This window comes from Antechinus flavipes, chromosome 3 (assembly GCF_016432865.1).
Source record: "Antechinus flavipes isolate AdamAnt ecotype Samford, QLD, Australia chromosome 3, AdamAnt_v2, whole genome shotgun sequence".
NCBI lineage: Eukaryota > Metazoa > Chordata > Mammalia > Dasyuromorphia > Dasyuridae > Antechinus > Antechinus flavipes.
Genome location: NC_067400.1, coordinates 434,092,612 through 434,116,212, shown reverse-complemented (window position 1 = coordinate 434,116,212; position 23,601 = coordinate 434,092,612). Strand labels below are relative to the sequence as shown.

Below are 23,601 nucleotides of genomic sequence, written 5' to 3'. Positions count from 1 at the left end.
CACTTATTGTGAGAATCAATGAGATAATATTTATAAATTTAATATAATTCCTGGCACATAGTAGATACTTAATAAATTCTTTCTCTCTCTTCTTCCTTTGTAACCTTGATTTTGCCATTTACTTAAAAGAATCTTTGTACCTCCACAGTTTCATTAATTGATCAAGAAGGATTTACTCAGCATACACACAAACATAAACACAGAGAGTATAAATATATATGTGCATATATATCTGTGCATATGTGTGCATATATCTATATATAAATATAGATATGTACTTATCCACATCTTCTTAATGAATATTTCCAGTGATCTGATCATTGATGAGGGTGGTCCTTTCAAATCAGTCATGGCACAATAAAGAGTTCTTTCTATTGACCAAAACAATTATTATTTGATAACTTTCTTTCTTTGTATTTAATTAGTCTGGTTCTAGGACAACAACCATGCACTATGCTATTTGATCCACTGGTAGGATGTACCAAAGTTTGCCATCTACACATATAGTTTTCAAATAATATAGAGTCACTTCCACATAACATTCATTGATTATCAAAGGAAGAAATGTTGTGATGATTAAAAACCATTTTAGGGCAAAATTAATTTAGATTAACTTTAAAGCTATTAAGCACTTTTGGGGCACCCCCTATATACCATACAGAACTTTCAGGGAAGTAAGTACAAAGTCTAACAGACAGTAGTATGTCAATTTTTAAAAAGAATTGAAATTATACTCTAATACTTCAGGACCCAATATACTTAAGCATAAAGAGTACCAAAATTTCATATGTGTAGACAGTACTTCCTGCATACAAGAAAATAGCATGGAAATGATAAGGTATGGAAGATATTCAAAGGCCTTTATTAATTTAACATCTCCTTGGGCAAGACAGCTATGTGGTATGATGGACAGAGCACTGAACAGAGGAAGTCAGAAAGCTCTGAGTTCAAATCTAGCTTCAAACACTTCCTAGCTGTGTGACTTTGGGCTAGTCTCACTGTTTGCTACTGCAGCAGAAAATGCTAAACCATTCCAATAGCTTTGCTAAGAGAACCCCATGTTCAGAGGTCCATAGTCACAAATTGTAGAACAAAATTGAAATGACTGAAAAATAGCAATGTACAAGGCATTATGCATTCTCTTTAGAGAAATGCATGTGCCAGAATTATTCCTGGGTAAAGGCCAAGGAAGTAAAGAATAATAATTAAATGCAATAATTGTTCTTTTGTTTACATGTGCACTCCCAGACTTAGTTAAGCAAGAGTATGGTGTTTAGTAAATGCTTATTAAATGAAAGAATTCATGAATGAAGCTCTGCCTTGATTACAGCCATTAATAGAAATTAATAGATGAATGTGTTATTCCTGTAGCCAGAGGCAGTGCCAGGTAATGGAAAGAGCTCTGAACTTGGAGTCAAAAGACCTGAATTCCAGGTCCAGCTCTGCCATTAACAAGTTGTGTGGCCTAGAAGCACTCATTTTATTTCTTTAGGCCTATGTTTCCAAATCTGTAAATGAGAGGAAGGAAGCCAGATATTCTTTAAGGTTCCCTTCCTTTCCAGCTCTAAAATTTAGTACCTAAAATTATAACCTTAACAGTATCTGCTGGCTGATTCATTTGCTGGCTTTATGTGCCCTCTTTCAACCAAGAAAGCAGTAGTGGAAAGGTTAATATGGTAATAAAAGCTGAAATTCTGGGCCACAAAGCAAAATGTAGCAAAATATCTCCCTTACAACTCAGCACCCCTTGAAGTTTTTTCTCCATTTACACTGGGGAAACATCTGCATTTTAGGGGCTGTTTGAGAGGTAGTTATGCCTAGAGGTAAAGCACATCTTGTTTCTGGATTTGTGAATTATGGAATTCACAGTAAATTAGTATGTGGGATTTTTATAGAATACAGGCCCTTTACTCACATCAACCATTACAGTTTTTTTTTTTTTTTGATGGGACCCAACTGATTGTCTGCTCATTTTTTCCTGCAGCTTTTAAAAAGTGGATTATGGGACATTGCGCTCCAGAGGAAAAGTGCTATATATAATCCAAGGGATAAGTACTAGTGACATTTCATTGTTAGAACTACTGGATAACATTGATTGGACTGATTCATTGTCTTTTAAGAAGCAACGTGATTCAAATCACTCTGCCCTTGTAATCAGAGGGCATGAGTTTTATTTTCAAATTTTCTCTTTTAGAGAGAATTATTGCTTTAATGGAGAAATAGAAGGCAGCTGGCTCTCATTACACCCTTTGTTCCCAGATAGCTTCAACTATGGCTGTCAAGATCCCTTTACATCATACTTGAAGCAAGTATAATTTATCAGGCTAGATAGAAACTTTCCATATTCTGGAAAGTTGGCTCATTTACTCTTAGATGATTTTATTTCCTACCAAGAATAGAAAATTGAAATATCATCGTTATTTGAAAATACATATTTAAGGGGAAAAACAACTTCCTAGGTCATGCTGAAGAATGAATTATATGATAGTCAATTATTCTTTACTAGCTGTCCAGAGATAACTGAAAGCCACAGGAAATTCTCAATCTCAGAAAATATGAGAGCTGGAAGGAATCTCAGAAATCAGTCCAAATTCCTCATTTTGCAGATGAAGAAACCAAAACCTAAAGAGATGAATTGCCTTGCCTAAAGTCCAACCCACTCTCCATACAGTAGCTAAACAATCATCCTAAAGCATAGATATGAATATATCACATTCAGGAGAGTTCTGATAATTGGATGGCTTGGATGGAAGGAAATAAATATGGTCCATGCTTTTATTTTTTACTATTTTTCTTTTTAAAATTTTTTTCGATAATATTCTTTTCTAAATAAATGTAAAGATAGTTTTCAACATTCATTTGTGTAAGACTTGGTGTTCAAATTTTTCTCCTTTCCTCACCCCCTCTTTCCCCAAGACAGCATATAATCTAATATGTTAAATATGTTATAGTTTATACTTTTAAGTTTACTCCATGTTACTAGTGTTTTCTCTTTTATTTTCTTTCGTCTAGATAATCAACAAAACATGTTTGATTTATAGCATTTATAAATTTCCAAAGTGTAAATGTTCCCAAAGAAAACTACAATTGGCTCCTGAAACAGTCTGAACTGGCTCCAGCACATTTCTGACTGTGTCTCTACATGAGAATCTTTAACAACCCTCTTATTTTTTTAGTAGAATAAAATATACAATCTTCAATTTGACATTTTAAGACTTTCAGTCTGGTTCTCATGATTCAGCCAGACTTATCCCTTTCATATATTTTATGCTTTAACCCAATCTGGGCTACTGAATCTAGTGCTTCTGTGTTATTGAATAGGAGAATATATGGAATGAATGTCCTCTTTATCTCTATTCTAATCATTACCTTCCTTTAAGGCTGAGCTCAGATTTTACCTTGTACTTGAAACCTTTTTTCTTATTTCCTAAGGATTAGTGTCTGTTCACTTTCAGTCTCCTCCAAAAATATGTTATGTATTTGCAACCCTCTGCTAGAATGTAAACTCTTTGAGCTTACATTGTTGTTTTTCCATTAGAACATAGTAGATATTTAATAAATGATGATAATGACAATGACAAGTAATATTTTATATCATTTTAGGATGTGCAAAGTATTTTATATGACTAACTTCTTTAATAATCTCAACAAGACTATGCTTTTATTCCTATTTCTCAGGGGAAGAAATTGGGGTTGAGAGTGATTTATGGACTTGTGAAGAATCATGCAACTAGTAAACATATGAGGCGGAATTCCAAATACAATTCTTGACTCTAAGTCTGGCATTCATTCTACAATGACTGAAGATCCCATTCTACTTAATAGTGGAGCCTAGAGGAGAACCCTGGTCTTCTGTTCCCTAAATCAGTGAAGTCATCATTAAAACCAAATGAGGATAATAATAGTGCCCATCTCCAAAGGTTGTTGTGATGATCAAATAATATTTGTAAAGGTGATTTAAATGATTAATATCAAATTAAAGATATTGTAAATTTGTAAAGATAATATTTGTAAAGTGTTTTAGCATCATGTATGGAGATATTATATAAATTATATATATTATATATATGTATATATATAGATTATATAAATTATATAGGAGATATTATATAAATGCTCATTATTATGTTATTAACTGGCATTTGAGTCAATATTGTTGAGCTTTTCCATCATTCTGTTATTTTTAAAAATAGGAGTTGCTAAAAGTTACCAAAATAAAAGTTACCAAGAAGAAAGGAGAAAACCAAAAGTTTTATGCATTTGAATTCTCATATGTTATAAGCAACTGCTGAATGGCTGAGAATTCTACTTACTGCATCTGAAAAATAATGAAAACTTATTACTGGCAATAGATGAACATTATAGAATACCCTCCCAAAATTTAGGAGCCAGATTTGCCTTAAGAGAGAGTCTGACTGGTATTAAGTGGTTTAGAATCTAATCAACTTAAAATTATTTAGTCTATGAAGTATTCTTATCTCTATAATGGGATAAACAAGAAACAAAATAACAACAAATTTATGAAAAGCAATCTATTTGGCAAAGAATAGGTTCCACGTAGGATATATGTGGTATCTGATAATTACATGATAATGGGATATGCTATATACTATCATATTACAATTATATATTATACAATGTCTCCCAAAATTCTTAATATAATTCAAAACTTAAATAGCTTAAAATTGCACTAAAACTTTTGGAATAGCTTTTAAAATTTTAATTATATCATTATTTGATATTTTATCGAACTAAGAATTTTCATGGAGGTCCTATTATGATACCTCATTGAGACACTTAGGTAAACCTAGGTTTTTGGATGCCGTGGCAACAAAATGTGGGCACTGGCAGGTACTTGTTGTTTAGTCATTTCAGTCATGTTTTCTTGGCAAAGGTACTGAAGTAATTTGCCATTTTCCTTTCCATCTCATTTTACAGATGAGGAAATTGAGGCAAACAGGATTAGGTGACTTGCCCAAGGTTACATATAGTTAATTAAGTGACTGAATTTAAACTCAGGTATTCCTGATTCCAGGCCCAGTGCTCTTTCCATTGTGCTACCTCACTGCTTCATCAAATTTAAAACATTTCAAGTATAAACCACACACAATATGTGCATCTATTGTTCAAAACAAGGCTAGCTTAAAATCAGTAAGTCAGGCTATGAAGTGATGTTTAAATTTTTAAAAGAATCTCTTTTCATTGTTTTCCTTCCTTCCTTTCTTCCTAACTTCTTTCCCTCCTCCCTCCTTTCCCTCCTCCCTCCCTCTCCCCTCCCTTTTTCCTTCCTTCGTCCCTCCTTCCCTCCTTCCTTTCCTGCCTTCCTTTCCCTCCCTCTTTCTTTCTTTCCTTCCTCCCTTCCCCCCTCCCTCCTTTCCTTCCTTCCTTCCTCGTTTCATTTCTTTGGGTCTTATTTTCTTCATCTGTAAATGTTAAAAAACCTCTGGGCTAAGTGATGTCTAAGGTCCTCTAATATAACTGTAAACTGTATTTGCTGAGAGTGGTGTGCATCTAACTGAGAAGCAAACTGGATAGAAAATTAGCCTGAGAATCAAGAAGATCTGACTTCATGTCCCACATCTAAAATATACTAGATAAGTGACCTCGGGTAAAATATTTGACTTGCTGTTGCCTCATGTATCTGTCCAAGAATGTAAGGCCACAAGAATATTTGCTATCTGCATTGATGAAGTTTCCTCAAAAAAAGTTCCCTATGCCAGTGAAATCACAGGTTTGGTCCCATTCCCACTTACAGTGCCTCTCTCCCCAGCATGTTTTCTTTCTGCTATTGAAGCTAAGAAAGCATGCAATTTTGCAATCCTCTACTTTTATAAGTAACTTTCCTTCAGTAATTTCCATTAAATTTACTCATTCAATTGGTTTACTTTATTCTTATCAAGGGTTTCAGTTTTCACTAATTTGTCAGTAGTTTATTTTCTTTATATCAAAGTTATCAGTTATCAGGTGATATGCTTTGTTCACAGGGTTCCTTTTAAGGAGATTTAAGCCATCTTAGGCCCATTTGCAGTTTTCTTTATCATCAAAATGGGGTATCAGCTTTTTTATGTTCTTATGCAGGTTATTTAGTGCAATGTTGTGCCTGGCCTATAGACCAGCACTGGATTTAAACAGAGACAAATTGTTCTCTCAAACAGACCAGCAAAAATGGTTCAGTGACCGGTCAGAGAAATCCCAAATGTAATCTTGTAATACACCTTTATTTTAGTTATTTTCTCATTGCCCATGAACTGGTACCCAGCTGTGACTGTCTCCTTTAATTGGTGACAGCCAAAGGACTCCCAAAACTCAAGGTAAATTCTCTCTATCCTGACACAATAGAAAAAGGACCTGCTTGGGGGTCAGAGGCTCTATGTTCAAATCCCACTTCTGACACCTATTCCCTTTTTTGCCCTTGGCCAAGCATTCATGTTCCTGGGCCTTAGTTGCTTCATCTGTAAGATAAGAACCATGTTGCTTTGCACTTGATGGCTTCCTCCGTGATTTTAATTTAATGATTTTAGGATTATAGTGTGGTGAGAAGAAAGAAAATACGTGTCTGTTCTTAATTTGGGGATCTTGAACTTCCATCTTTTCATCAAACATGCTATTTCTCTTTACCCCTGGGAAGGAAGTTCCATTGGATATCTTCAGCTTCCTTTGTTGCCTTTTAGTCATTTTTCATCTCAACCCCTCTTATCACCACTTCCTTTTTTTTTTTTTTTTTTTTTTAATAGCACTCATGAGGAGGTATAGAAAAGGCTAGGTAGTTTTTTATTTTTTTTATTTTTTTAAAGACCATTAAAAAAGTAGGCTTGGGGATTCAGTGTTCGGGTCATTGATCATATTCTCCAGACTGCTCCTTGAGAAAAGTCTTTGTGCAACTTCCCCCATTCTAAACACGAGCCCCTGCTGTTACAGGAACTTCAGTCTCTACTCGGAGCTCCCCCAGACTTAGCCCTAAGGATCAAAGGAAGAATAGACCCACTATTGTATTGGAGGGTATTTTTATCTTGACCGCACATCTACCACTTAAAGCACTGAAACAACTATCACACATTAAAAAGCATTAAGAAAATGGCCAGATCAGGTGATGCCACATGATTCTAAAAAGGAACAAAGCCTCCTCAGAACATGTATTCTGACAGGGGACTTCCTTAGTTTACAAGGAGAGGCAGTCTCACCTTGGAATTCACTACTGTCATCTCATGAATACAATATCAGATCTTGACCTGGTTTCACTCTGCAGAACTTGTCATAAGTTTGGGGGTGGCTTTGGGCTAAACAATGAGTTACAATTTAATTTGAAGCTCATGTTAAATAAGGTCAACATTTCCAAAACTCTATAGTTAGTGAGTGATCTATATCTTGAACCCTGATTATTCTTACTCCAGAGTTGATCTTTGATCCATTATGCCCTTCTCTCCGCATGAATGAAAAAAAAACCAAAACCCTAAAAATCGGTTTCTCTATTTTCAGCATAGACAACTTGACCAAAGCTTCTTTGACCACAGATCTTTCTATGCCTGTGTTAAATAAATTTAAAAAAAAACATTTTGCAAAAGGGGGCAGATTTGGGGGAGAATATTTACGAGCAGTACATATTGGAGATTCCTGTCCACTGGTTTTTTAGGCTGCTGTGAAATAGGCTTTTTTTTACAGCTTTGCAGTCAGAGAACAGTGACGAGTAGAGTGGAAGCAATTATCTGGTAATTCAATCCTAAAGCTGAATTGCAAACTCAGCTAATTTAGTTTGGGTGAGAGGATGAATATGTTGAGGAAGGGAGCTGAATTAAATGCCTAATTGCTTCAATTCTCTGACGCATTTGGTCATGGATTCCACTATGGATTATTTCTATGCTCAAATACATGTGTGTGTATGTGTGTGTGTATTCATGTGTGTGTAATTGATTTACAAAAAAAAAAAATGTCAGGAGGAAGCAAATAAGCATTTATTAAGTGCCTACTCTGCCAGACAATCTTCAAAGCTCTTTATATATTCGATCTTCACAACAGCACTAAGAGGTAGATGCTATTATTATCATTCCCATTTTATAGTTGAAGAAATAGACTAAGATATAAAATGACTTATCCAGGGTCACTCAGCTACTAAAATATCTGAGACTGGATTCGGATTCAGTTCTCCCTGAATGGCTTGCCAAGCTATTGCACGTGGCACTACCTACCTGTCTCTACAAGAATCAAAAAAAATGTTTGTAAGGCAACACCCTTAACACTCCCCACCCTCTTCCCTACATATTTAATTCAAGTAAATTTACTGTTCATAAATGCTACACTTTAATTGCCGATGTGCAGGGTTTTTTGGTTGTTGTTCTGGAGGCAGTATACAAATTCTCTATGTGATCTATGTCCTGAAACTTTCCACCTTTTTTTGTATCTATTTTGGCTTTCAGTCAGCTCCCACTCCACTCCCCAATCCATGTCAAAAGAAAAACAGAGGGAAATTTCAAGGGAAAGATAATCTCATTTTTCTTTTTTTCCTGTGGCTCAGCCTCAGATTTTCTCCTAACTTGAGTAACAATAACATAGGCCTATTTTGATGAGTGTTCCACCCCCCATCATTCCTATTTCTCCTTTCCACACTCTCTGCCCTATTTCATAAAGTTCCTAGTGTATTTTTTGTGTTAATGATTATCTAATTGCCTTTCCATGTGTGAAACTCATAGAGTTAATGCTAGACTATGAGGCATAACACCTCCCTGAAGGAATTCCCCAGAGTGAAGCTTTCTTACCTCATATAAATGAACTTGCTCCTTTGTCACTGCAAAGATCAATAAAACATTATTTTGCACCAATTTCTCTATAAGTTGTCCAATTGTTGGATATTCCTGGAAAGAATACAAAAATTTAAACTGAATTCACGTAAAATGGTAGTAGAGAATATAAATTAGACAGATTTGGAAAGTTTTGATAAGAATCATTTAGAATTGAGAATTCTCAAAATCAATCAGTCAATTAACATTTATTAAGCATGTATAATGTGCTTGTTCTAATTATTATGCCTCTCACTATAAATATATAAATATACTATGTTTGCTTTCTTTGGCTAATAACTTGGTAATGAATGTTTGACTATTAAAACTTTTAAATTTCTTTAAAAAAAAAAAACCTTTTCAAAAGCCCTTGCATTTTGTTTTTTTTTTTTTTTCTTCAGTGGGTCACAACATTTAATTAAACATAAGAAAAGGTTTGTGGTAGAAGTGACCCTTGAGTGGTATTTTCAAAGTAGAAAACATTCCCCTTAAGTGCCATTTGGCAGGAAAGGAAGAATGCTGTTCGGGGGGAGGGAGGGATAGCTATGGGGAGTGGCACAGCTGGAGGGATCTCACAAGCCTGAAACTATCTATAGAGAAAGAGTGGAATGGTGAAGATCCAGGCAGAGACAGCTGGACAAGGAAATAAAATAGTGCCTTCTTTGCCCCACCTCATGTGACATGTTCACTGTATTCTTTCATAATCTGAGAAAATTTGCCTTTCCTAATGTCAAGATTTTGCTTTTATGTGATTCTGCTATCCTTTATAGGGCTCCAGCAGTACAATTCTGTGTTGTAGTAACAAGCACATTTCCAGGAAATGGGGCATATTTTTCTTTTACTATTATTAATTTTTTAAAAAGCTATTGATATTCATTAGCAAATCTTTTTGTCTTTTTCAATTGCCTTTTTTTTTTTTCCAAGCCAAGCCTAATTAGTCCTCAAGGTTGGGAGGGAAGGGATTTTTCTTGGAACCCTGTCAGGATTTGAAAATGAATATAAAGAAGAAAAGCTAATAAAGGATTGAAATGGATGAATAATGCCCATGAAGGTAAATGAGAATGGCTCATGTCATTTTAGAATAGAAAACCAAAGTAAATAAGCCACTTGCACAGTGACAAATATCTGGTATGATCACATGTTCCAAACTTTTCTTGGCTATTTCAGGCTAAAGATCTTATTTTAGACATGGATTAATTTCAAATGCAAACATATTAAATTTTGTTTTGTTTTTGCCTGAGATGCTCAGGTTATTACCTGGAAATTAAAATCTGACAACATGTGTGTGTGTGTGTGTGTGTGTGTGTGTATGTGTGTGTGTATTCATTTAATTAGAAGCATTAAGAGGTAGTAAAATGATGTAAAAGCAAATTCACATGGTTTCCCTAAATCTCTCATAACAAATTTATGCCATCTTCATATACTCAGAATATATATCTTCCTTTTACCTTCTGAAACCTAAAATGTCCTCTTTTACTTTCTTTCCTGCATTTTCCATCATAGTCCAATTGGCCAGATGGTTTTTCCCCAAATAACTTCTGCTATATGGTCCTTTACCTCTCTAACACTGAACAAGTGATTCCCTCTGACTGAGTCGACTTATGGGAGCCCTAGCTTTCTACAAAGCACAATTCAAGCAATACTTCCTTTAGGGTTTTACTGATCTTCCTCCTCCTACCAGTTATTAGAACTCTCTGAAATTATTTTCTATTACTTCCTATATATTTTGTATTATTTAGTTGTATATATGTTTTATCATCATGTTAAAATATAAACTCTGAGGGAAGATATCACTTCATTTTTTGTTATTATAGTCTGAGTGACCAGTACAATGGTGTATACATCATAGATATTTAATAAATATTAGCTGAGTTGAATTGAATTGTCTACTCTCTAAGAAGACTTCCCTGACTCCTCTAAGTCTTCTCTCTTTAATAATTACAACTTTTAGTTTCTATGACAAAATTTAGCACTTAATTATGAACTGTTCCAGATGAGTGCATGTATATTATATAATATTATATGTAATATATAATATACAATGTCATTTTTCTCTTTCAAACTGTATTACAAGCTTCTTGAGAGCAGGGTTCATGTCTTGAACTTTTAGCAAATTTGACAGGTAGTGAAAAATGTTTTGTTGAATGTTTAAGAATTTTGTATAGACCAAGGCTTCTTTTTTTGTGGGGATCATAAACACCTTAGGCAGCCTGGTGAAGCTTATCGACTCTGCAGAATATTTTTAAATGAATAAAAGAAAATAAATTGGATTACAAAGGAAAACAATTATGCTGAAATATCAGATTATTAAAAAAAATAAGTACAAGGACTCCGAGTAAAGAACTCCTACTCTAGAGAGTGGTCATGAACCTCTAACCAAAATTATCCCTAAGCAAATTCAATTTGTCAAAATATAATTTGTTATCATTTTACCTAAATCCAATCCTCTTCCAGACCTTTTTTATTGTTGTTGGCACCATTATACTCCCATTTACCCAGGTTTACAGTTTTGGAGTCATTCTTGGTTCCACTTTCTTTCACTTCATGTATCTAAGCAGTTTTCAAGTCTTATCAGTTTTGTCTCATCAGCATCTTTTATATACATGCCCTTCTGCTACACTCAAGTGGTTACATCCTTGGTTCTGGGCTTTATCTCTTCTAGGCTTACATTCACTTCCTAATTGATCTCCTTTCTGCCAATCCTTTCCTTCTAGATTGAACCACCATACATACAGATGCTAAAGTGATTTTCCTAAAACACAGAGATGAAATTATTCCTCTACTCAATAAACTCTGGTTATTCCTAGTTACTTCTAGGTTCCAATACACATTCTTCTGTTTGGCATTTAAAGATCTTTAAAAGCTGATTCAAACCTACCTCTTTACCTTTCTTGTTATATGTTACTCCCTTTCACAAGCTCTATGGTCTAGTCAAATTAGCTTTTTTAGTATTCCTTGCACATGATACCCCATCTCTTTTTTCTGGGTAAAGAACAGACTATCTTTCTTCAATGTACTCCCTTTTAATTTCTACTTCTTAGAACATCTAGTTTTCATTAAAGCTCAGATAATAAGACAAGTTTTACTTTTTTTTTTTTTTTGGATTCATCCCCTTAGTTGCTAGTGTTTTCCCTCACCCCTTCCAGTTACTTGGTATTTGTTCTAATTATATATGTACATGGTATTTCTTCCAATAGACTCAGTGCTTGATATGTAGTAGATGATTAGTAAATTCTTATTGGTAATGGGCGAAAGGCTATCCATTCATCTATCTATTTATCTATCATCTATCTAAACACACAAGAACTACTATGAAAAAAAGACCACAATATCATAAATTTAGAGTTGAAAGAATTCTTAGAGGTCTTCTAGTACAACCCCTTCATTTTAAAAATAAGGACTGAGACTTAGAGAGAACTTATCTAAGTTTACACATCAATTTATCTGAAGGAAGATTTGAACCCAGGAAGTCCAGCATTCTATCCACTATGCCAGGTTGCCTCTCAGTCAGATATATGCAAAAGAAAGGTAGAAAGAACTTTTGATGAGAAATTTGAGGGAAAGATCACATAAAGGGAAACTAGTTTAGGGGTAGGGGAAAAAAGGTTTCAAGGAGAGGTAGTACCAGTCTGATTTAGCAGCTAAATACTTTGGAGTTTGAGATACAATAATAATGCACAAATGTAGGTCTTAGAACTGAGAGGTATGAAAAACTGTTGGGATGAAAAAGGGTTGGGGAAATTCTATATCAAAGCAGAGGAATATGGCTATTTTCATATTTAAAATTTGGTATGAAAAGGTATTTTTGATATGTACACGATTTTACTTTTCTTTTTTTTTTGAAGGGAAAATGTCACTAGCACTGGCATTTGTATGACATGGAAAGCCCTAGTTCTGCAGAGCCCAATTTGATAAACATTGAATCAGAGGAAAATTATGTACAGAAAGGACAAGGAGAACAGAACACATTGGAAAGAGATGTGAAAGTAGCCAAATATCTTTTGTTCTCCTTATTCTGTTTCTCAGTTTGAGAGAGTGGAATAAATATTAGTTTGACCTTTCTTTGATTGATGATACAGGAATTATGTTAGTCTGTGATGATTTATTCAACATCCATTCTACAAAAATTTATTGAGTATTTATTATAAGAGGAGTGCTATGATTAGGTGGTGGGTGCTATCTCCCTCTGTTCTTATTATTTTTGAAGTATTTGCTGCAGTACATATGGGCATTGAGACAAAACATCTAAGCAATAACAAGGCAATAAATCATCCCTCAGATTTCTCATTCAGTAGAATATAAGTCCTTGATAGTTGGGGCCATTTTGTTTTTGTCATATGTCTCCAAGGCCCAGCACACAGTAGGTAATTAATATTTATTTGTTAAATTGCATTCATTGTAATTTGCTTGTATAAATTATATGATTAAATATTGGATTGCTATTAAAAAGGGGAGGATAGAAGATAGAAAATATTTAGAAATTTACATTATTCTTAGTCACAATCAGGAGAAAATATCCATCTTGACAAATTATAATTTGCCCTGTATTAACAGTTAAAAACGATATACATATACATATATATGTGTATATATGTATGTATATATATGTATATATATAAAATAGTTAAAGACACTATACTACAGTGTTTCAACTTCAGTTTTAATGAATTCATTATCTTATGAGTATTCTCTCAGTCACAACATCACAATTTGGTGTTTATATGCATAATGTTGGCTAATGAAAATAATTGAAGCTGGGATCTAAAAGGCTTGGGTTCTACTCCCAGACAAACAATTAACTGGCTTTGTAATTGTAAAGATGATGTTTAATGGCTCTGTCTCAGTTTTGTCATCTGACAAATGGGAGCATGCTTTACAAACAATGTTTTTACATGGACTTTATGGTACAAAAAATATCTTGTTTTAAAAATATGGATTATTGGACACTATTTTGAATTGACACTGGGTTTATGAATGCCTTACTCTTCATTTCATGGCAGACTAGTTGAAAGAATATTAGACTCTGAAGATGAAGGTTTAAATTGCAGCATGTCACTCATTATGTATCTTTGAACAAATAACAATCTCTTTGACTCTGTGTCCTCATTCATAAAATGGACAATCTTCTCTGTGGAATTATGTGTAATGATGTAAAATGCTTTGTAGCATTAAAGTGTATCATAAATGTTTGCTCTCATTAATATTCAAATTCAGAAAAAAAGAGATGATTCTTTGCAATCCTAAAATTGGTTTCAGACAAGGGACTCTATGAAAGGCTAGGACAAATTGGGACTACAATGGAGTGGAACTTAAATGATCTCCAAAGTTCCACTAACAATCTGACCTCCTGGATCCAGATCTGAGGTGAGCAAGGAAAAGGAGGTGTGCTTCTATTGTTATTGTTCTTGTTGTTGCTTGCTTGTTTTTTTTTCTTATGTATTTTTTCTCTTTTGAACTGATTTTTCTGGCACAGCATAAGGAATATGGAAATATATTTAGAAGAATTAAACGTTTAACCGACATCAAATTGTTTCTTGTCTAGAGGAGGTAGGGAAGAGGAAAGGGAAAGAGAAAAATTTGGAACACAAAGTTTTTCAAAGGTAAATGCTGAAAGCTATCTTTGCATGTATTTGGAAAAATAAAAAAATTATTTAAAAAACTGAACTCACAAGGGAAGGACTTTTCATTTTTTTATCCCTATTCAATTTAATTTTATTTAGTCCAATAAAATGGCTTATCATTGGAGGTGAAGTTCAAAGTTTCTGTGTGTAACACATATTTCAGTGTCCTCCAATAACGTACTATCTCTGAACTCTCATCATAATATGCAAATGACCCCCAATTCTCAAAGACTATGTCTGTAAACTACTAAAGGCTTTCCAAGTAGCACTAAAAACTGATTCTTACATCCAAAAACCAGCTTCCATAAGTTCAGAAAGGATTCTTGCCAACTGACTACCACATGAAACTCTTGCAGATCATTTACAAAAATATGGAGGAAAAAAGTTCCAATATCCCACTAGAGTATACATTTTTTGAGGGTGAACACTGGCTAGTTTTTATTTTTCCCACCCTGTGACTATTTTGCCTTAGTAGATCAGAGTAGATACTTAAAGGTTTGCTAGATTGAACTGAACAAATTATAAATGTATTGAAAACGTGTTTGACTGATTTCTTTTTTTTTTTCCCACTAGGCAATTGAGGTTAAGTAACTTGCCTAGGGTCACATAGCTAGTAAGTATCAAGTGTCTAAAGTCAAATTTGAACTCAGGTCCTGACTCTAGCTGCCCTTAATTGTAATTTCTCACACTTAATCCTCTCTAGTATATTTAAGACTTAAATTAATATGAAACACATAATATGTTACCAGGACAGTTGACATGGAGTACTCATTCTTGCTGTCCAAGTGGCAAACTCCATCATTGGGAATCACGATTCCAGCCAATTTACTATCCATTCCAAAATGAGAATCCGCATCACTCACAAACACAAGAAGATGGAGGGAATCATTTCTCCACCCAATTTGTTCCTATAATTAGATTGAGAATTTCAGGGTATGTTTGATTCAAACAGGCATCTGTTGAATGTTGATCAGCTATACTTAGAAGCGCTGACAATTGACAAGTCTTTACAGCTGCTTCATTTTTTTTTTCCATTCAGCTATCTCCTAAGTATAAAGCCATATAAGAAAGACAGAAGATTGTGAAACATTTCCCTGCTCAAAAATTTTTCAAGATTTTTTTTTTAAGAGACGATGTGGTTTGGGTTGCTCTGGTTATTTATGCAGCAGATTATTTTTTAAAATAATATTTATAGTTTATCTTTCATCTTCTCCAACAACCCTCCTCCAACATTACCGTACCAAAAATCTTACAGTCTTGCAATATGAAAAATTACGTTAAATATACTGCAAAAAATCTTCTCTAGCATGTATTTGCATTTTAAAGAAATTACCATCACTTTCTTTGTGCTTTGTACATTTAACCCATTTTTTTTCCTTTTTTGATGAAAAATCAATAGAATTAGCTTTTTTTAAAAAGCACTCTAGAGTGTAAGCTTCATTTTGGGAGGAAATCATAACAGCACTATCCAGTATGGCATCCTACCTTACAAACAGCAGCTTGCATAATTGCATCAAATCCCCCCTCTGGAGTGTCAATATTTGCTGAAATTTTCTGTTTCTTCACAATTTCATTGAACTTTTCTGCATCACTTGTCAGTGGTAGAATGTGTTTAAATCCAAAGGTAGGTAAGCAAAAATGAGGAACACTACTACAAAAGAAAATGCAAAAACATCTATAATAAAATCTATCAAAATATAAATTATTTATTAGGAATAACTTCCTTAAAAATACCTTAAGAAATGTTTGATTATCAGACATAACTGATTTTGTGATTAAGAGTTCTAAGTGATTTGATGTCATTAACATAGATGTTCCTTAACAATGTAGATTTCAACTCTTTCATACTTTTTCATCTTATGCCATACTGTTTACACTTTATTGTTTGAACCCTCAATGTAATATCAGCTTATAAAGCCAACAAAATAAATTGTAAGAGTGAAAATTATTTTTTGCAACTTCTTACCACATTAATAACTTTCACTGGGTCCTTACTAAACTGAGACTTTTTAGGTGGCACATGAAATCTTACAATTTACAAAGGAAGAAAGAACAAACAGAAATCAAATTATACAGTATTGTTCCCAAATGACATGTAAAACTTTACCCAATTCATTAGAATGCTACAGAGATAGAGAAGAACAAAGTTAATAGAGAATCATTGGAGCCCGTTACAGTTAATCTGACAAGTTTTCATGTGAAAAGTATATTTTGTTCAGCATCTGGTCTGGTTACAACAAGGTAGATGAAGGCATTCTGAAAAAGGAATAGTATGTGCAGTATATTGGAAATGGAGAGGGACAAATTTTATTATGGGGGATATCTACAAGAATCACTGAATTAAAAACAAAAGATAGTCATAGGATACAGAGTAGGGGGTAGAAAGAGTGAGATGTAGTAGAGAAGGAGCAAGGGTTTGGGTTTTGTCTGACAGACTCTCTACCAATGTGACCCTGACCAAGCCATTTTAATTTCTTTGTGCCTCTCTATCCTCACTATAAAATAAAGATAATAATACTATGTAAACTTTAAAGAACTATTGAAATGTGAATTATTTTGAGAACAATTAGGTAGTGGAAAAGGAAACAAGAAATCTTAGGTGATAGAAAATACAATGTTAAGGACCATGCTTAAATGAAGGGGCTGGTCAATTCTCCAAGAGCATCCACAGCTGTGAACACTTAAAGGAGTTGCAAAGAAACCTTTACAACCACAGTTCCTTGTGGACTGGGAATGAAATAAATTGGAGGCGGAGGGAAGAGGAGAGAGGTCAGAGAACACAACTGCCTCTCAATGGAGAGATCAGAGAATAGCAACTGCCTCTCAGTCTCCTTGTATCATCATCATCATCCTATCACATGAAGAGATCCAGTCTACAGGTCTGAGTTAGACTTCCAGCAGCCACTGGCAAGTGGCCCAGATATCACAACAATGGAGCATTATGAAAAGGGTAAACTTGGTTTAACAAACAACTCTAAGCTTCTGAGAAGAAAAGAAAAGAAAGAGAAGGAAATGAACAAGATGATTGTTGAAATAGATGACAACTGACTAGGAGGAGAATTCAAGAGAGCAAAGGTTGAAGGCAATGAAGTCAGCAAGGAGTCCATTGTAATGTTTAGGGTGAGAGGTATTTAGGGCTTGGATTTAAGCACAAAGCAGAACAGGAGCACAAACAAGTTAGTGTGTGGGTGACTGCCCTAAGATTGCATCAATCTCAACATTTTGTTTATTCATTCATTCATTCAACAAGCATTTATTAAGCCCCTGGCAAACGCCAGTGATTATGCTGGTTCCTGGAGAGATAAAGACAGAGATGAAATAGTCTCTGCCCTCAAGGAGTTTCTATTCTATGAGAGAGGGGGAGAGCATGAATGTATTTAAGAAAAATACATACAAAGTAATTTATGAGAGTATTTTTTATTTCCAGTCATGTCTCTATGACCTCATTTGGAGTTTTCTTGGCAAAGATACTGGAAGGATTTGCTATTTTTTTTCCTCCAGTTCATTTTACAGGTAAAGAAATAAAGAGGCAAACAGGATTGAGTGATTTGACTAAAGTCACACAGTTAGTATCTGAGAGCTGAATTTGAATTTAAGTCTTCCTGACTTCAAGTCCAACTCTTTCTCTAAGTTACCTACCTCATATATGAGGCTTTTGGCAAACCCTCAATGGAAGATTCATGAAATGTCTTGGAAACTTCCCTCTGGTTTTCTGAATATTTAAATGGTTCCAAAGTAGCATTTGGATTATAGATCATTTGTTTGTCATTCTTTTTGTTTGACTGGTTCACTTTCTCTTCCAGTCATATATGTCTTTAAAATTTTCTTCTACACTATTTTTTTATTCCTGTCATGAATCTTTCATTAACTTTTTACTATCTGCAACTAGATTTCTTCTGCAGTGATAGATTCATAGTTAAATAGTATTGCTGGAAGAATACTAGGGATAAAGAATTCAGTTTTTGTAGCAGTGTCATTTTCCCAAATATAATTCAGTCTGTTCTCCTCTAACACAATTCTGGACCCAACTCACTATCCACCTGCAACATCTGCCTGAGATTTTACACACACACACACACACACACAATATACACACACGTGTACATTTACATATATTACATACACATATACGTTTATATGTGTATATATGTGTATATATGTATATATATATATATATATATATACATAATTCCCACCTACCCCTGAAAAATGACAAGAAAAATTTTAGCAATCATTTTTACTAGATTTTGAGTTCCAAAATTTTCTCCCCCTCTTCCCTCTCCTCTTCCAAAGAAAGTAAGCAGTTTGATCTAGTCCTGTGAACTCTCTTTAGGGCATTCATCATTACACAGAAAATACCTTAGGTAAGCAAATGTCTTCCTAATTTATGGCTTGATTTTTAAGATAATAATTTACTTTTATAGTATACTTTTAGGTTTGTGAAATGCTTTATTGTGTGATCTCATTCTAAACTTACAAAAATCCTGTGAAATAATTTCCATGCAGCAAAAAAAAGTTAAATGACTTGCCAAGGTTTATAAAGTCAATAAGTGACTCTGATAAGATTCAAACCCAGGATTTCCTGATTCCATATCCTGTTCTCTAGATATTCAGACATAATCTTTATGTTTATATTTGCAACTCCATCAGAATTTTGTATTATATTAACATATGTATAAAAGCTACTTTATTTGAAGAGAGCCCCTAAAGCTATATTTTATTTTTCTGTGCCAATATACTTCAAGGCTTTAGTGGATCCATGATCCTTTTGGCATGGGTACCTCCTCTACCAGTGTAGAATAAAACTTAATTATGTCTGCTCGTTCTAAGTGATACCTATCTATATCTTTCAGTATATCCTCCATAGAGGTCCACAAATTCTAAGAGTTGGAAGGAACTCCAGAGGCCAGCTAGTACAATCCCAGTGAAGCATCCTTTCTCCATTATCTCCAATAAGTAGTTCTTCCAGTTTTTGCCTGAAGAATTCCAGTGAGGAAAAACCCACTCTTTCTAAAGACAAGATTTTCCTTATATGAAATCTAAAGCTACCTCTTTGCAACTTAAAGTCATCCTTCCTAGTACTGCCAGTTGAGACCAACTAGAATATTGTTCATCTCTTTTCCACATAATAGTCATTCAAGTATGCATAGACCACCATCAAGTCCCCCATTTATCTTCTCTTTTCCAGGTTAATCATTCATAAAATTATCTTCAGAGTACATTTTCAACAAATACTTTTCTGTATCAGGAAGACTAAAATTCAAAAGATTACTGTTAAGTCATCCCAACGTCATGAAAGTTTTGAATAATACACCTGTAATTATGAGTGAGCCCTCTGTTCAAGAAACACCCTTTACAATTCCTATAAATCGCTCACTTCTATAAACACTCTATTTTACCCTGCAATTTAAGAAAAACCTTATAGAAATATATATATATATATGCCTCTCTATCCTCATATAAGATTCCCAACTTCAGTAAAACAAATATATTCATGCATTTGTAAAATTCTACTTAAAGTAGCTTCCTATATAATGTAGAAAATTTTGCCAAGACCATACAGATGTAGGTTACATACCAAGAAACTGTTCCATAAGCTAGGTCAGGAGCAATTAAAAGATTGAAAGTCTTTCTTAAAGCAAAGATACAGAACCAAGGGGTTGAGAAATATCTCATCTCATCAATTAAAACACCAGAAAGTCCAAAGTAGAGGGCTTTTTTTTTTAATGATTTAAAATCTGAGAAAATAGAATAAAATGATAGCTATAATTAGACTACCTCTGTTCACATACACATATATTGATGAGGGGCATTCCCCAGGAAATGTGCCCCCACCTCACTGGGAATCACATCAGAGAGCCAAAGGCAACAATATCTTATTTTATTAGGACTAGCCAGATGTTGAATGTATATCCTTGTGTGTATCACTAACTGTGTGGAATCAAGAACATCTAAATATGTATGTGCACTTCTATTATTTCCATATGAAGAGGATAATTTTCAAAAGTAAGTGGTAGCAATTATCTTGCCCCCTTTGGCAAAATTTAACACTATGGCCATCACCTACTTGTCATATATTTCTTATATTCTCTTTAATCTAAAAGTGCTTTCTTTAAATACATAGTCCTAAACCAAATATAATATTCCATGTGTGGTTTGCCTAGTACACTATCACCATGTTCTCTTTTAATTTCATCTGGCGTAGTATTAGCAATTTGGGGCCTGAGGTTATATAATTGCTTTACTTGGATCTTGCAAATTAGGAAAATCTCAAAATCTCAAGGAACTTAATGAAGACATTCTCATCATTCTGTGCTGATAAAGCTGAGTTTTTGAACCCAAATGTAGAACTTTACATTTACTTTCATTAAATTATATATGTTTCTGAAGTTTTATTTCTTTGTTGCCCGGACATAAGTCCCATTTCTAACATATAGGTTGTCTTACAAGTCACAGCTTATTAATACTTGAGGAAGCACTTTAAGAGTGTAGGCTACGGAGCAGTTAGTTACCTATCTGCATTAATTGGTAGAAAGTATTTCCTTATAGACATTCCTTTCATCAATGGAATTGCAAATCTAGTCCAAAACCATTTTTTTCCCCAAAAAAGTTATTGTTCAGCTTGTTTGATTCTAACCTGTCCATGTATTTTTGGATCTGGACTCTGTCATCCAGTGTGTCAGCTATTTCTACCTCACCCTCTCCTTCTTCCCCATTCCCACTTTCATGTTATTTGCAGATTTACAAACATGTCATCTTTGCCTTTATCCAAATCATTGATAAATCAGTCAATAAGTAAATATTTACTAAAGGTTGACATGTCAGGTGGGACAGTTAGATGGTGCAGTGGATAGAACACCTAGCCTGGAATCAGAAAGACTCAACTTCCTAAGTTCAAATCTGACCTCAGACATTTACTAGTTGTGCGATTTTAGCAAGTAACTTAATTCTGTTTGCTTCCGTTTCCTTATCTATAAAATGAACTAGAAAAGGAAATGACAAATCATTTCAGTATCTTTGCCAAAAAACAAGCAAATGAACCCAAATGAAGTCACAAAAAGTCAGGTACCCCTGAAATGACTAAACAAGATCTAAAAATTGAATGGGCCTGACTTCAGAGGTAGAACCATAGATTTTGGGACAAGAAGTAAGACAGTAGATAGAATACTGCCCCCGAAGCCAGAAAGACCTGAGTTTAAATCCAGCTTCAAATACTTAGTAGCTTGTGTGACCCTGGGCAAATCACTTAACCCTGTTTACCTTGTTTGCCTTAATTTCCTCATCTATAAAATGAACTGGAGAAGAAAATGACAAACCATTCCAATATTTTTGCCAAGAAAACCCTAGATAGTATCACAGACATGTTGAACAACAAGAACACAACAGGCAGTCATAAAAAATGTTGAGTGGCAAAGGACCAAAAGCAAGTCCATGGATTCTCCATTAGTGCATTCCCTCCAAATTGTCATCAAGCCATTAATGACTTCTCTTTAAGCCTAGCCATGCAAATAGTTCCAAATCCATCTTTTGCTAATTTTTGTTGTCATCTACTTTTCACTTTGCCCACCAGGTTGGTATATAACTTGCCCGTGTTTATATAAAATGAACAAGATCTCTATACTTTTGTACATAGAGTGTGTGTGTGTGTGTGTGTGTGTGTGTGTGTGTGTGTATTATATATATGTATATATGCTCTCGCTCTCTCCATATATATATATGTATATATATATATATATATATATAAAGAGAGAGAGAGGGAGAGAGAGAAAGAGAGAGAGAGAGAGAATCAAATGAAAAAACATCAAATTAAAACTTCTCTGCAAAGTGCCTATCCTCCAAGCGTTTTAGATATCATGGATGAGAAAAACCTTTGATACAAGTAACTTCAGTATAAAATAGAATTAACAAATGTATAGGAGGCCTTATAAACAATATGCTAAAGAAAAAAAATTTTAGAGATGTCTGGAAGAATCAGGGAAAGCTTCATATTGGAGATAGCACTTAATAAGACCTAAAAGGATGGGGAAGAATTCAATAGTTAGAGATGGGGAAATAGAGTGACAGGATTATCCCCTTAAAGCCTAAAAAGCCTAGAATTATATGAGAGATTTCATGGAAACTCTTACTGCTCCTTAGAAAATGCCTTCCTGACTTAGAAAACTAGCTGCCATTAAAGCTTTAGGGAAAAAGTAGTTGGTCTCAGGCAATATCCTTTTTTTAATTTGAGAAATCATATTCTTTTAATCTCTTATCAGTCAAGTTGTTTTTATTGAATTTTATGGTTCATGAGTATGCATTATACATTCAAGATTCTTTGCTAGCAGATATATTACAACAATTGAGCTTATTAGTTTAATTGTGTTCTCTAGTAAAGCATCATACCCATTATAATGAACTTTATGACATTACAATTTACCTCCAGTTTGAACTCATTCAAATATATCCCCTTGGGGCAGAAGTAACTCATTAGACTCTGTCTAGGACTGCCCTTGGTAGTTTGTGGCAGGAAAAGGAAATATACATAAAAACTAAAAGCTATTTAGACTCATGCTATTATCTGTACTAGAAGTTTAATAAATAGTTTTGTTCTAAGTTATTGGAAATGTGGAAGTTCATTTATGAAGTTTCCCTTGTGAGTCAGAATACTAAGAAATTGGTGCACTCCTAGAAATTTGTTTTTACCTAATCCTGAGACTATGCCAGTCACTCACCAGCAACAAAACTGCATTATGTAAGACCTCAAAAACCTTATTTGGCCAGGCTCCAGTTGAAAAACAACTCAACTGTTTTGAAAACAGTATTTTAAAACTTGTTTTTCTTTTTTACTTCCTAGTGATGCTATATGTCTGGGAATAATGGAACACTATAGAGACATGGAGAAATGCATCTTAGATATACATTGGCCTTAGCAGGTAATTATAGGCGACTTACAGGTAGGAGTTATAGAAAAGACTTTATTTATGGAAAAGTATGACTAGAAAAGAAGATGGGGGAGGTTATATCAGGAAAATGAGAGACAAAAGAGGAATACCCTTGAGATATTAAAAAAAATCAGAGGAGAGCTTCCAGCATGTTAGATGAATGATGTCACATACCTATTAAAGTGTCAAAGTATCCTCCAAGAGTTTTAGATATCACATAAAGTTTCTCTTTCATATATGCGAGTAACTTTGATGTATAAAAATGTATGTCAAATGCTAATACAAGCT

At 34.1% G+C, this 23,601-nt stretch overlaps 1 protein-coding gene across 1 annotated transcript in view; it reads right to left on the bottom strand.

Annotated features, from left to right (window-relative positions):
* The window catches only part of ITGB6 (integrin subunit beta 6), a 193,136-nt gene that overhangs the window by 53,166 nt on the left and 116,369 nt on the right, over nt 1–23,601 (bottom strand). Inside the window, exons 8-10 of the mRNA XM_051986289.1 lie at nt 15,878–16,043; nt 15,139–15,300; nt 8,751–8,846 (exon numbers count right to left, since the gene is read on the bottom strand). Of these exons, the coding sequence (XP_051842249.1) occupies nt 8,751–8,846; nt 15,139–15,300; nt 15,878–16,043 (424 nt within the window). The remainder of the gene's footprint in view (nt 1–8,750; nt 8,847–15,138; nt 15,301–15,877; nt 16,044–23,601) is intronic.